This window comes from Camarhynchus parvulus, chromosome 4A, assembly GCF_901933205.1.
Source record: "Camarhynchus parvulus chromosome 4A, STF_HiC, whole genome shotgun sequence".
NCBI lineage: Eukaryota > Metazoa > Chordata > Aves > Passeriformes > Thraupidae > Camarhynchus > Camarhynchus parvulus.
The window spans coordinates 17,779,632-17,794,929 of NC_044600.1; the positions used below are offsets into that span (position 1 = coordinate 17,779,632).

General features: G+C 46.0%; 1 protein-coding gene across 1 annotated transcript in view; it reads left to right on the forward strand.

Annotated features, from left to right (window-relative positions):
- Positions 1 to 1,061: 1,061 nt before the first annotated feature.
- The window catches only part of LOC115914990 (ligand of Numb protein X 2-like), a 28,805-nt gene continuing 14,568 nt past the window's right edge, over positions 1,062 to 15,298 (forward strand). The window contains exons 1-2 of the mRNA XM_030967900.1: positions 1,062 to 1,243; positions 13,793 to 14,229. Of these exons, the coding sequence (XP_030823760.1) occupies positions 13,841 to 14,229 (389 nt within the window). The 5' untranslated portion in view covers positions 1,062 to 1,243; positions 13,793 to 13,840. The remainder of the gene's footprint in view (positions 1,244 to 13,792; positions 14,230 to 15,298) is intronic.

Below are 15,298 nucleotides of genomic sequence, written 5' to 3' on the forward strand. Positions count from 1 at the left end.
CTCCTCCCTCTGTTTAGGTCTGTATCAGCAAGTCTGTGACATCCTAAATGATCAAATGCAGACAGGCGTGTGCTAGCTCCATCTAGACTACGTTACCTCAGTGTACAAAAGTTCTCTTCCTAATAAATCCTCCTCTAAACCACTGGTTCAAAGTTCTATTTTCTTCTCTTTATTGTCACAAACGTAATCTACTTTATTACTTCATGACTCTCTTGTCTGCAGAAAGAGCAATTCCAAGGCTGTGTGATGAACAAGAGAAAGAAATTATAACCCAGAGACTGTGATGTGTTGGGTCTTGTGGGGTTGGTCCCTTTGGGAGGAATTCCAAGCTTGGACATAGTGCTAACACAGCCTGGAAATGTTTAAACCCCATGTGTATGGTTTGTCATTTTGCTGGTTTGAAGCAGGGAGTTGCCTTAATAGGAACACTGGAACCTGGAACTACTTGGAGTTTATAGAAATGACAGGTAAATCAGCACCCCCTGGTTTCCAGTGCCATCTTTTCCTCTAAGGGGAGCAGGAATGCCCTGAGAGGAGCTGGAATTGTCCCGAGGGCCGTGGGAATTGCTGGAAGGGAAGGTAAATTGACTTGAGGGAAGCAGGGATGCCCCCAGGGGATGGGGACTGCCCTGAGGACAGAAGGGATGCCCTGAGGGAAGAAGGAATGCTCTGAGGGGAGCGGGAATACCTCGAGGGGGAATTGCGCTGAAGGAGGCGGAGATGCCCTGAGGGGGAAAGCAGGCGGTCGAGGCCCGGGCCGGGCCCCGAAGGCAGCGGGGATGCCCTGAGGGGAGCGGGGATGCCCTGAGGGCAGCGGGCGGTCGAGGCCCGGGACGTGCCCCGAAGGCAGCGGGGATGGCCTGAGGGGAGCGGGGATGCCCTGAGGGCAGCGGGCGGTCGAGGCCCGGACGCGCCCCAGCCGCCGCGGCTGCTCTGGCGGGGCGGGCCGAGGCCGCCGGGTGTGCGCGGCCCGGGGAGGCGGCGGCGGCGGAGGAGGCGGAGGCGGTGAGGGGAGGGCAGGGCTGGGCTGAGCCGTGCCGGGCGGGCGAGTGACACCTGGGCGGCTGCGCTGCCTCCTCCTCCTCCTCCTCTCACGTAGGTTTCGACTTTCTTCCCCGCCCGGAAACTTGGTGGAGGCGCCGCGCTCGCCGCCGTCGCAGGCCGGCTCGGCGCTGGGCTTGCAGCGCCTCTTCCCTCCCCATCCCGGGGGTGAGCGAGCCCTTTCCTGCCCCGGCGGCCCCAGGTGAGCGGGGACGGTGTGGGGGCCGTGAGGGGGTCCCGCCGGGACTGAGGGACGCGGGAGTCCCTGAGGAGGCGCGGGGCTCCCCCCGGGCTGAGCTTCCCTGAGGGACTCGGGGGGTCCCGGCCGGCTGAGCGCGGGACTGCCTTGAGGGGTTTGGGGGGATCCCACCGGGGCTGAAGGGATGCGGAGTCCCTTAAGGGGCTCGGGGGGGGTCCCTGAGGGGATGCGGGGGTCCCGAGGGTCCCGCCGGGCTGAGGTTGGAGGTCGCGGATCCCCGAAGCTCCCGTTCTCCCAGCGGAGGGCTCGGCCGTGACCGCGGCCAATGTCCCTTATCAGTGACACGGGCCCGCAGGTGAAGGCTGCCGGCCCCAGGGTTAACTCCTCACAGCTGGTGCCTGGGCAGGAGCCACCAAACCCCGCGATTTTCTGCTCGTGGGGCTCGCAGGGAGGCAGCGGGGCAAAAATGTCTTTGCTAGGAGACGGAGAGCGGCAAAGTCTGCGAGTTTGCTGGTAATTAATGCAGGGGGAAAAAAGCCTATAAATAGGAGTTGAGATAAACAAGCAAAGCAAAGCACAGCAAGGTGAGATGTGGACCTTTTGGAAATACCTTAAAGGTGAGAAGTATAGGTGATGATAAGGCTTACTTTAACCCAAAGACTAACCATCTATCTGTAAAGATTTTTATTTAAGAAGGTTTGTTTTTTGTTTTTTTTTTTTATGAGGGGTGTAAAGCAGGATGAGGCTGTGTGCTGCTGAAGGGCTGGTTCTGCTCTGCTCGGCTGGGTGCACTTGTTATCTCGAGGGTAATGTCAGAAGGAGAGAGATCTGATGGAGAAGGAGCAGACCAGGCAGCAGCCAGCTGATGCCAGCGCAGGAGGTGGCAGGGACAGCGGGACTGCCCCTTTCGGTGGCACTGCAGGCTTAGTTTGCTTTAAGCCCCGCTTGAAACGGCGCTTTCAACTCCTTGAGAGGTTTTTGGGACCTACTTTACCTCCGGAAAGTAAGAAATGCAGAATGAGTGCTTCCCTGCTGCTTACCAAGCCGAAAAAGTGTCACATTTAAACTTCTGCTCCAGTTTTTTAGCCAAGGCGAAAGGACCAGAACATAAAGTTTCCGTAGGAAAAACGATTCCAGCTCAAGTGCAGATGTAAGTCGTAGGGGAGGTCTCTGCTGTGCACAGTGTGTCACAGCGGGGACACAGTGGCGATAATTGGCAGCCCAGAGAAGTTTCTGTCACTGTCACAGAAGCCCAGAGTTGTCCTATGTATTCCTTAAGGCCCTGGGGGGCTCAGGCAGCCCAAGGTTTGGGTGGTGTGGAGAGCTGGAGCTCTCCTGCAGCCGCGCCAGTTGTGTGCTGTGCCTTTGAGGGACGGCGCTGACGTTTGTCCTTGATGCCGGAGCTCTTTTGGCAGCTCTCCAGCCAAGGGAGAGCAGATTGCACACATGGCTCCTTCAAAACAAAACTTCTTTCTCTGAAGTTGCACGCTCCAAGTCGTCTTTCACAATTTCCCCGAGCAGATGTAGTGTGTCTGCTGCTGCTGTAAGGGCCTAAGGCAGTGGGAATATTTATTCCCTTCCCCAAAGGGATTTGCTCCCTGGACCAGCTTATGAAGTCAGAACAGCACCAGTGCTTGTGCAGGACAAAACAAAGGGGTCATATGGCTGGGGATGGAGCAGGGAAATGATAAACAGGAGGCCAACCTTCTCTGGGGACTCCCCAGCTGGAAAAGTCAGCCCTGCTGGAAATCCACACCTTCACTCTCCCTAAGTGTTAGCATGCATGCTGGGTGCAGATGGGATTCATTTGAATAACGGGGATTCACTGGCATAAACCCCATGGGATGAACGGCAGAGGAGGACCTGGGTGTGCAGCAAAAAGCACCATCTGTTGAATGACAAATTTCAAATTTTTAACCAAATCATTACTGAGGGAGGTGAGCAAGAGTTAAAAAAACCAACCATATGGCCTGGGGAATGAGGGCTCAAAGAGGTGGAAGGAGCAGCTCCAGAAGGGACCTGGCAGCTATGTGACCTCTAAAAAATCCCCTGAGGTTTGAAGATAGCTGATGAAACAGGTTGAGATTGATTCTGGATAAACTTTAGTGCTCCCTAAATGGCAATTCCAGTAACTCCTAGAAATTTTAATTAATGGGTTTGTAAACTACAGTAGTGCAGTACTTCCCCAAATGTGGTTAATGAAAGAATTTAATAATTTATGGGATTGTAGAGTCTTAGACTTTCATACCTACAAAAAGAAATATCACTGCCTAATAAAGTACCTGTAGCTCACGAAACGCCCCTGCTGTATTTTCTCTTCTCCTTGCACTGCCATATATCTCTTATTTTCTGCATTAAAATAAAAACTTCCTGCTGCAACAGCTCTATTGATTTCACTTTGAAAATGAAGCTGCATCATTTCATTCTGCTCGTGTGGATCTCCCCAGAGGAGCTGCAGCTGTTGACTTACTCACAGGCCTGAATATGTTTTGCTGGTTTGATACAAAACCCTCTTGTTTGGCTTTTCCTTCTCAGTTTACTTTAGTGGTGCTGCTGGTACAGTTGTTAGGAATTGCATTTGACAGTCCCTCATCAGTTTATGGTCCCTGATTTATAGCACATAAAACGTTGCTCTTGGCTTAGAAATTTCTTGACACCAATAGAGTTTGAAAATATGAAAATATCTGGCAGTTTTTCTGATATTTCAGATAAGAAATTGCCCATGAGTCAGTATCTCACAGGCCATCTAAAGGGTTAGAGGGGATTTAGATGAATGAGCAGTAAGAGTTACTGTGCTGGTCCAGGAAAAAGCACTTAAGGCTGGAAGGAGGGAAATTGAGTAAAGCTGGGTTAATTTGGAGAGATAATCAGCAGCTTATAGGCAAAGACTTTTAAAAATTTTTAATATATATATTTATATAGCGATTCCTCTAAGTCTAGAGGTTCCCTGCGCAAATTTTGTTTGGAGACTGCAGTGTTCTTTATTTGGAATATTCTCCAAGGGTAGCACTAGAAGGGATTATATGTTTTTTAAAAGTGTTATCTCACTTTGCCTATTCCTTACCTGTACCTTAAATCATGCAAGTTTTGTAAACAGCTACAGCAGAGTCTCTTTAAAAGCTGATTTTCTGACAGTTAAAAAGGAGTTGAGAAAAAACTTGCCCTGTTCCCTTGAGGGTTCAAGGGACTCACCTGTGACATCCGTGTGGCCTTTGCTGAAAGCCCAGTAAATCATAAGCAGCCCTATTTGTAAAGTTCCCAGACTTATCTAGGGCTGGGGGGTTGATAACAGAGAAATTCTTCTCACCTAATAAATGCTCTTGCAGATCCCTACACAGCAAATAAATAAGGGCAGCGGTCCCTGCCCTGGGAACTGAGAGCTGAGGATTTCCTCTTGAACGTGGTCACAACTGAGCGGGAACAAAAATTGCCGCGTGATTATTTCGAGGAGGATACATAAAAATAAACATAATGGCTCTCCTGGGCCTTTTAGTCCTTAGGCTAAAACCCAATTCCCTGTGAGAGCAACACCTGGGGCTGCTTTAGCCCAGTCTCCGGGGGGTGAAAAGCGAGCAGAGAAAGGAGATTCCCCCCCTTTCCCTCCCCACAGCGCGGGTCCTTCACGGCCGGCCCAGGAGGAATGTGGCTGCTGCACTGATTTGGGAACAGCTCAAGGACTTTGCTCTGTTGCTTCAGCTCCCTTAGCTGATGAGGCGGCCACTCCCATTTAAAATTTATTTTTAGAACAAGGGAAAATATTATTATCAATTCACGCATATTGCAAATATGTGCCCCATATGGCAAGATAACAATGGGTTTTAAAGTCCTGCTGCTGGTACCAGGATAAGATTTGAACAGAAAGAAACACATCCTAAAATGCCTCTTGCAGTTCTGCTTCCCCCAGCTGTGAGGGTTGTTTGAAGTCAGTAAGATACACCCAGAGAAACTGCATGAAATTGGATGAAAAGGCACCTTCAATTCCATGTGCAACTGTGTAAGCTCATTAACCATTAACACAGAGGTCTTAAACAGCAGAATATGTCTCAAGAAATCTAAAAATGAGATCTAATACTGTTCTGTCTGTCTCTAGGGGAAGGTAATCGTAATCCAGAGACCTTTATTTTTTACTTTTTTGACTTCTGCTGTTTCATTATTTACTTAGGAGCTGTCACCTGTGGTGAAGGGCATTACACTACTGGTTGCAGCAGCTCTGCCTACCCAGAGGCACTGGCAGAGTTTAAGTTCACTTCAAACTCAGCTGCAGCTGCCCTGGGGAGCCACAGTTTGAGAAGGTTTCTTTTTGTTTAAATGAAGGTAACTTGTTTTCTTTCTTTCTTTCCCCTTTACCACGATCTGAGGGTGAGGTGGAATGTAAAGGGGAATTACAGACTTAATTACCTCTTAATTCAGCTTTTTTAGTTAGTGTGAACAAGCTTGGGCTGGAAAGTACTTTGCATAAAAAGCCCTCTTAGCCCGTGAAAGGAAGTCTGAGCAGGGTAATGTGTCCTGCTGTCACCCTGCTGTCACCCACGGCATCGGGCACAGAAGCTGTTGGGAAAGAAGAGCCAGCCAGGGGAAATGTGCTGGACCCTCTGGAATGACTCTCAGCCATCCTGCCTTGGGTTTATTTTGTGGACCTGAGATGCAAAGTGCCAAACTCTTTAAACAGAACATAATTTTAAAAATAGTGCTACTGAAACTGGGACTTGGACCAGGTAATGAGGAGTTCTGTGCTTCTTTATCCTGCAGCAAAGCCCTAATCTGGTGCTTGTGATGTTAAAAACTGTGACTGTTGATAGGAAATATTTCATCTCCAGGTGCAAAACTGCTTTCATGCTGCTGGATTGCTTGTGGTAAAGTTTTGTAGAAAACAAGAGTTCCTTGTTTGTGTTTTAACGAACTTAGAAAATGAGTTATTTTGTGCTTAAGGCTGAGAGTAGCCAAGATTAATTTCTTTTAACTGAAATTAATTTTAAAGTAGCACTTTGATAGAATGTGATAAAGATTAAAGCTCTGTAGGAGTTTCTCACAAGACAGCAAGGTTTAGAGCTACAGAAATACCTTTTGCCTCCCAAAAGCAAGAGTCTCTCTCTTCCCACCTCCTCCCTTCTCACATTACATTTAAATATCTCTGATGTGACCACCCTGGTGAGATTATTCAAACAGGGGCTTTAAAAACATCCAGTTAAATAAAATACAGTGCACAGTCTGCTTCTTCCCCCGTATGCTTTGGAAGTGCTGTGCTGAAATAGAGATCACAGATGGACAGTGGTGTGCAGTTTGCTTTCATCTCTCTCTATAAAGAGGGAATTTAGAGGTAGACAGGGATGAGCTAACAGCATCTGATACTCATTTGTAGCCATTGGACACTGGATTTTTACCTCATGTTCCCGGGAGCAAACACAGCTCTTTGGAAAGTGAGTGTGCTCCCAGATATTCAGATTTAACATCTCCTAATCCCTCTTTGTTTGGTTTTGGGCTGTTTGTTTGAGTTGCAGGAGAAGCTTTGATTATTAATTACTGATTACATTCTTAAATAATAGCACTGGGTTCCTTCTTTCTTTGTAGAAAGCTTCTCCCACAAACATCAAACTGATTTTTAGGGATAGAGCTGCAGATAACTGCCAAATTGAAAATGTAGGTGAGGGTGGAGGTAGGAGTATTTAATTTCCTGGAGAGAGAAGATTACAGATACAATAGAAAAAAATAAAGACAATCCACCCCTGGGGTGATAAAACTTCCATAGGAATATTTGAGTCAAATTCTGCAGAGAAGCAAATTGATTTAAGTGACTGAAGGATTCCTGTGAGCACAAAATGAGCAACATGCATGTTTGTGTGGAATATGCTGTAGAAAGGAGGGTGGATATAGTGGAAACATCTTGCAAGGGTGAGAGAGCAGGAAGAAATACATCAATAAACCAGCTTTTTCTGCAGCACTTGTCTTCAATTTGATGGCATTTAATGTATCCATTTTTTCTGAGCACTATGTTAAAATAGTCACTGTTGGATCCCCTTTGGAAGAAGAGTGTAGGTGGAAAGCTTAATTCCTAAAGAAGGGAGGAGAGAGGAAATTTATTGGCTCTTGTTACCCAGATAATATTAACAGAATCATAACACCAGAACCTCCTGCTCTGCAGAAAGAACTGGGATTAATTTTTGAGATTACATTTGTTTAGCTCTGCTGCTTTACCACTCTGGGTGCTGTGAGACAGTTACTGTTCTGTGCAATCATTAACTGACAGAGAAGCAAATGTTCTGAGCATCTGGTAGTGAGAGAAATAAATTATAAATACCAACTTTTAAAGTTTTCATGTCAGCTTTTCATTCTGCTCAAATTAAAAGTGCTCACAATTTAAACTGTTGACTGCTAGCAAGATTTTTAAACTGAGTATTACAAATCTTTCCTTGTGTTGAACTTTCAGAGACACTAACCAGACAGGTTTTTTTATAAAAGTCTGAAAGATTTTTACAAAATTTAGAATTTTTTAAAATCTGTCTGGAAGTGAGTTGTGTTAAAGATGGAAATCCATCAATGCTGCAGAGCTGATCCTGCACAAGTTGCTCAGCAGAAAACTCCTTGGGATTGTCCTGCTCTACTCAAGCCTTTCAGCTCATCTCTCAGGATAGGGTTTCCTGGGATGGGCTGTTATCCTGGTCTAACAGGATAAGGATTCTGATTATAATTAATGGAAATACAATTGGCTTTCTGTTTTCTGGTGGAGAAAACAGATACTTGCCCACAAGTTGAGGCAGATAAAATACCAAATTGTTTAATGAGCACAGAAACACCAGTGAGTTAAATACAACTTATTTTCACATTTATGATTAGAGAATGGGTATAAAAATGATGGGGACAATGGAAATTTAAATTTCCATTTTTCTTGATATTAATTACAGTAAAGCAGCTTTGATTTAGAGTTTCTGAGTCAAAACGTTCACACAAGTGCTGAGCAGTCACTCTTGGGGGAGTGAAATCCTCACTCATTAGAAATCCTGTGGCTTCAAGGCAAGCTCAATCACTGAAAGGATTGCTTCTTATTTAGCTGCATAAATGCAGCATTTCCAGAAGATTTTTACATTCAATGTCTGATCTTCAGCCATATCAGAAAATAATAAAGATAGTAGGAAATTGTACCAACACCTGAAACCATTCTTGTGTTTGGTGTTGTGTTTTTTTGTAAAATTGACCTCCTTCAATGTTGTTTATAAAAATCCTCTGGTATTTCAACACTTTTCTGTGCCACTGTTGTAAACTAAGGGGTTGTGAAATGCTGTGGTAACCCACTGGAAGTGTTCAGTCAGGACTGGAGTGCCAGCCCTGTAAAATCTCTCATTTCATGAACCCTTCTTCACAGCAGTGATGAAATTCAGCAAAAGCCCCCCTGTTACAGAACACATTTTCAATGCACTTTTCTGTCTCTGGAATGGAAAAAATGCCATTCTGTGAAACACAAAACTTCTTAACTGAGTGAAAACTGTTCAAATAAAGTTGAAGAAAAGCTCTGCCCCTGTTTCTCAGGTTTATTTCGAGAGGATTGGGTTTGCTCCATCAGAGTCCATCTGGAACTTGCTTTTAGGTTTGGTCAGTGCCCTGCTGGTGTGTGCCCGCAGCCATCTTCATCCAGATTGTGCTGGCTTGTTTTGTCCAGCCCCAAAAAAATTAATTAATTGTTTAGCCTTTAGCTGGAATGTTGCAATTCCAGTCTCCCAGGGAAATGTTGTTATAAATATAATAACTGACATAATTATTGCAGTGAAGTGTTACACAGCAGGAGATGTGGGGCACGTGCCCCACAGTCCCCAAACCAGCTTTTTTTTGGGTTTTCAGCCCAATATTTCTTTATCACCATGACAGTGCTAACCTCCAGCTGCCCCAAAGCATAAACCATGGCATTTCTAAAGTATCCATGACACACCTCTCTTTTTAATATTGAGAACCAGCTATTTGATGATTTTTTAAAAATTATTTATTAACTTCAGCTGTTTGAGACATTCTCTAGTCATCCATAACCTTCAGGAAGAATTTTACATATCTGTTTTGTGTCCTTGCTGCAGACTGGTTGCGTGTTTCTGTGTTTTGCAATATGGAATGTGATCTGCTTACTCACCATATTTGTGGTTTTAGAAATCAGTTAGTTAATAGAAACAGACTTGACTTTATTCGTTTTTGTTTGGGTTGTTCTTTTTCCCTGGGAGTTTCCTGTGTGGCCTTAGGTAGGTCCCTCGAGATCCTCTTCAGAGCCATAACAAAGAATTAAATTCCCAGGGGCTGCTGCCTCTGTGGGTCTGTCTTAGCCTCTGGTGATGTAATTTCTCACTTTTTAAATGGGAATAGCAGCACTGTTACCCCTGAAAGAAATGAAATTCAGGTGCATACATAGTGACCAAAATTCACTTGTACCAAATGCTGGAATTATGTGTGTAGACAGGCTTGGCTTGAGAAGAACTTTAATTTGTGCTCCACACCAAGAGTGGCACAGTGAAATGGCTTTGAAAGCAGGAGCCAGAGCAGTGTTTGGGAATGCTGGTGATAAACTGGGAGCTGGAATGTTGTTCTTGTGGAGCCAGGTACCACAGGCACAGCTCCTGCTCAGTCAGTCACAGCACAAGTGGAGGCACGGGGTTGGGAAGATTTCTTAGATAATCACGTTTTTTTTTTAAAGGCTTTTAATTTTTTTTTCCAAGCTGTGAGTCATCAGTTCTATTTCCAAGTCTGGGCTGCTGGGCAGGGAATGAGCAGTTTGCCCACCAGAAATGGTGCCGGTGTGGTTCTTGGCAGACCCCTCCCAGAGCTATTAACAGTGTTGTAGATGTGCAGGGAGGGCACAGCTGAGGCTCTGAGCCCTGGCAGAGCTAAAACAAGAATAGGCAATGTGCTAATATTGTCAGGAATAGTCTTGCTTTGGCAGGAATACAGATTAGACTACCTGATAAGTCATCTTTAAAAAAAAAAGTCTAGTCTTTGTGTCAGTGTTACAGTACCAGGAATCCTACTTTAAAAAAAAAAGCCAACACTGGTTGGCTTGAAAAACAATTCCTTTTTTTTTTTTTTTAAATACAGTAAAGATAAAGGTGATCCCAAAGAAATCTTTATGGGATAAGAAATTAAGAAATATAAAGAGATTTCTGCTGGTCTATTTCCTTCAATTCTTTGTTAGACATAGGGGTGGGGTGTGTTACTCTCCAAATAATTCTGACTCCAGAGGCATTTCTTGTGTTACCCTTTTAGAGCAGCAGAGTCCCTTAGAGCAGCACATGTCTGTGTCAGGCTTTAACAATTCCATGCAGTCAGTGTGGAGTAACTGGGGACCAAGCTGGATCCTGATGTTGTGACTCCCTCATGATGTGAGTGAAAAGCCAAGGAGAGATTCCAGAACTTTGGAGAAAGGCAGCAGCAGGGAAGGTGCCACCCTTCGCTGGAGAGTGGGAATGATGGAACAAAAAATGCAGCACAAGGATGGAGTGGTTGATTGGGTTGGTCTGGCCTTTGGAGGTTAGAACGAGGAGCTGAGATTGGATTACAAAGGACTGAATTTGTATCAGACTCCCCTCCAAAGCTGGATCCTGTGGGCTCTCTGCACTGACTTCTGAGAGTGCCTCATTGAAGCTGAGGGGAGCCAGGCCTGTTATGATGAAACACTGATTTTCTCCACACTTCAGCTCTGCCTTGTTGGGCTGCAGCAACATCTGTGCTGGATGAGATTTTAGCAATTCTTCCCCTGCAGAAGCTCTGCTTAGTGCCTGAGTCCCTGAGCAAGGGAGACTTGTTTGAGCCTGCTGCCCTCCCCGTGCTGCTCACTCAGCCCTGCCTTGCCCAAGGCTCTGGGCTGGGTTTCATCACAGAGGTGTCAGCCTTGGGTTCCCTGCTGTCTGCAGGAGTGTCCTCCTTGTTGAAGGGACAGTGGTGGAAAAGTAAAATTCACCTGGGCACCTTTAAATGAAATCTTCACCCCTTGTTTTCAAGGATCTGGAAGCGAGACAGCAGATCAGCTTGGAGCAGCAAAATTTTGGTGACAATTTTATCTTCCACAAACTATTACTCAGAAATTACTCATCAATGGGATTCATCTTGGGTAACCTTTAAACACAGAGCAGAGAATTAATTTGATAAATAATCTGAAACCCCCCCCAATAAAAGTAATTTATTGGCAAAATTACTGTGAGGTTTGTTTTTGCTAAGAAAGTGGATTTGTTTCATCACCTGCCAAAGTTTTATGCAAATAGTCCAACTCGAAGCACAAGTATTTCTGATTGGTACTGTTTGCCTTGGAAGCTCCTTGTTTCATTACCTGGTGGTGCTGAGCTGATTGATTAGAATTGAGGAGATGTTAAGTGATGGTTTGATGTTGAAATGTTCCTTTTGCACCTGTAAGGTCATTCAAGATCAGCTGAAGGCTGGCAAAAAGGCCAGTAAGGCAAACAGAAGGGCTGCCTGTTTCAGGTGGGGGCAAGCACCAAGAGCAGGCTGATTTCTGAGAGAGGAGCCCATGCACACAGCAGCTTTCAATTCCATGGGTGCTGTCTGAGAGAGGAGGCCATGGACACAGCAGCTTTCAATTCCATGGGTGCTGTTTGAGAGAGGAGCCCATGGACACAGCAGCTTTCATTTCCATGGGTGCTGTTTGAGAGAGGAGCCCATGGACACAGCAGCTTTCATTTCCATGGGTGCTGTTTGAGAGAGGAGGCCATGGACACAGCAGCTTTCATTTCCATGGGTGCTGTTTGAGAGAGGAGCCCATGGACACAGCAGCTTTCATTTCCATGGGTGCTGTCTATCTGAGAGCTGTGCCTTGTTTTGGGAGTCAGCCATGCAGGGGTTAAGGAGGGAATGCAAACAGAGGAGTCAGGGATGTTCACCCAGCCTGAGTGCTTCCCCCCAGGGGAAGATGCTTTCTTGGCACTGCAGCAGGGGAGAGAGGAGCAAATAACTCCTGTTGTACCCACCTGGAACTGTGACAGTGATGTTTTAATCTTTTGAAGTGAACATGTTCCTGTGGCTGGGTAAGAATTCTCCTGTGAAATGGCTGATTCTGTTGTTGATACATTCTTCCTTTAATTAAGTAGCTGACTTACCTTGACAATTAATTGGAGTGATGTATGATTTTTATTAGAAACCCATGACTAATTTTTTCTTGCCCTTCCTGCTATCTTATTGTTCTTGTCTCCCCTCCTCCCAAGTTCTGCTTTGTGCCAGCTGTGTCCTCCAGGCACTGGTGCAGACCAGTGTTCCCTCTTGCTTACCTGTTCTAGATAAAGTCATTGTTTTCAGGTATTTTCCACATCATCTTTCAGAAATTTTCCATTTCATCACAGTTTTGCAATTTTTTTTTGTTTATTTTCAAAGTCTGGGATTCTTTACTTAAAAAAACCCCACCAATCACAAACTCCTCAAAACATCACCACAACACCCCCCACCGTGTAATGTAGTTTGCTTCCTTTAATACCACATTTCCTACTTCATTAAAATAACTGCCAGGTTAAAAAAAATCCTCCCTGCAGTCATCCCTGTGCCTGTAATCTGCTAGGAAACTCAAGTGAATTTTATATTTAATTACAACAGGCAAGATTCAAAATGGATATGACTGAAGACATTTCTGTTAAAATCAGAGCAGCAGCTACAAGGACTCAGTTTGTTCCTTATCCTGCTCTCCCTGGCTGAAAGGAGCTGAGGCTCAATCCTCTCTCTAACCTTGCAACAAATGGTGTGGACTATTCTTTACGTTTTTTCCACTTAGGAAGCTTTAGTCTTTTTATAGGAAATTATTTTCCATGGGGGAACTTAGGCATGGATGAGTGGGGAACAATGCATTGTTTGTTAAAACAATTTTTTTTGAAGGGAGTGGGCTTGAAAGGAAGGAAATGTGGTTTAGATTTAAGTTTCTTTTGAAATTTATTCCTCTTCTTTTGCCTCATCCTCCCCACCCCCCAAAATACAAAACAAAAATCCTAACAACCAGAACTGCTTTTAACCCCCTGTGTTCTCAGAGGCGTATCCATGTCCTCAGTGGCCACACCAGGTGCCAATATTCAAATCTGAGCACCTATTGGTTTGACCACAGCATCCCAAAAAAACTCACTTCCTTTTCAAACCAGGACATCCCCAAACTGGCTTTTTATCACACATGTCTTTAAAAGATTTGGTATAATCTGGAAAGGCAGAGGAAGTTTAAAAATCACAGTCTTGTGTATCCTTCCTTTCCCTTCCCTCTCTGGGTTGTTCTCCATCGGGAAAATGCAGTTTTTGTCTCAGCTTTCCTAGTGCTTGTGTTTATTTAGTCTGCCTCTGGTGTGTGTGTGTGTGTAAAGTTTAAGCCTCAGAGTACAGTTTATCCACGTGCTTAAACCTTGTGCTGAGTGAGGTCCTTGCATCCTCTGCTCCCTGGGCTGTTCATTCACAGGGTGGTTCTGGAAGGAAGAGCCCTCTGGGGGTCAGTTGGGGGTTGCAGGTTCTGGGGGAGGAAGCTCAAGGCAGGAATACAGTTTAATTTTTAATGGGCTGCATTTAAAGCAGACAGTTGGTTTGAAATGTCTCTCTCTCCCTTTCCCAAAGGTCTGTGGCAGAGCTGCTGTGTGACAATCTCCTCCTGGTGCTGCTGCCATGGCTGACCCCGTCCCTGAGGAAAGCGTGTCCCAGGTCCCCGAGCTGTGCTGTGAGTGTGGCCAGGCCCACCCCTTGCTGGACAATCACCTGTACAACTTCCAGGACGAGGTGGACGATGAGCTCATCTGCCACATCTGCCTGCAGCCCCTGCTGCAGCCCATGGACACGCCCTGTGGGCACACCTACTGCTTCAAGTGCCTCGAGAACTTCATGCAGGAGTACAGCTTCTGTCCCATGGACCGCAAGAAGCTCTCCTTCCAGCAGTGCCACAAGTCCAGCCTGCTGGTGAGGAACCTGCTGGATAAGCTGCTTGTGCTGTGTCCTTTCAAGGCTGAGTGCCAGCAGACCATGCAGCGCTGTGAGCTGGAAGCTCACCTGCAGAACAGGTGCATTCCCCTTTCCATCCTGTTATTGCCAGGGTGCTGTGCTGCTTATCAGAGCCCTCTGTTCTCAGAGCAGCTCCCTAAACTGGGGCAAGGTGGGACACCAGAAAGGCAGGGTGAGGCTGCAGAGGTGGGTGGGTGAGGACAGTGTAATTGTGTGTGTGCTCTGAGCTGCTCACCTTCAGCCTGTCTGCAGATGCTAAACCTGTCAAACACCCAGACATCTGTGGGTCCTGAACTGGGCCATCAGCTCTGGAGTTGTTGCAAACAAGCTTATTCTTGTTTCCCTTGTGCAGAGCAGAAAGGCACAAAGTCAAGGCTCTGAAAGCAAGGATTGTGCAGTGCTGCCAGTTTAATTGGTCCAATTAAGATGTGCAATACGTAAGTCTTTGATTCAAATAGTGCAAGTCCCTCCAAGCTGCACATTATGCACTTGCTGAAACACCTACTTATAATTCCATTCTCTTCTCTCATTCTTTTGCTGAGAAGGAGAAGCAAATAAAATTACTATGTTTTTGTTTCTGTTCCTCTTGTGTAGAGGAAGGGAGACTTTTTGGTGCTTCCCTGCTGGCTGAGCTGGTGGCAGGCAGGACATTGTCACTTTAAAAGGAGTGCAGGTGACAGAGCTCTTGCCATGGTGCGTGGAGAACCCTTGTTCCTACCTGGTTAATGATTTGCAGGGAGGGGAGCTAAGGGCAAGCCCTGCTGCAGGTGGAACAGACCTTCCTTGGCAGGGTGCATTTGCCAGCAATGGGAAATGCCACAGGCTTGTTTCATTCAGCTGTGTTGTAGTTTGTTGTGGCAATGACATAGTTTAAAAATAAGCCAACCAGGGAACAGGTACACTTAGGACACCTTTGCAGCTCCAGTCAAGGATGAACCCTTGTGATTTTCATTGTCTTCAGTCCCCACAAGCTGAGAGCTCGTGTTAGAGCCAGGGGAAGGGATGGAAGGTGCTTGGGTGCCCCTTTCCCTTCAGTGAAAGTTTATAATCTCCTTTTTCTTGAGCAGCCCTTTGTCCTGGTTGCTCAGGCTGGGGCCATGGCTGACACCAGGGCTGGGCCTCCCTCTG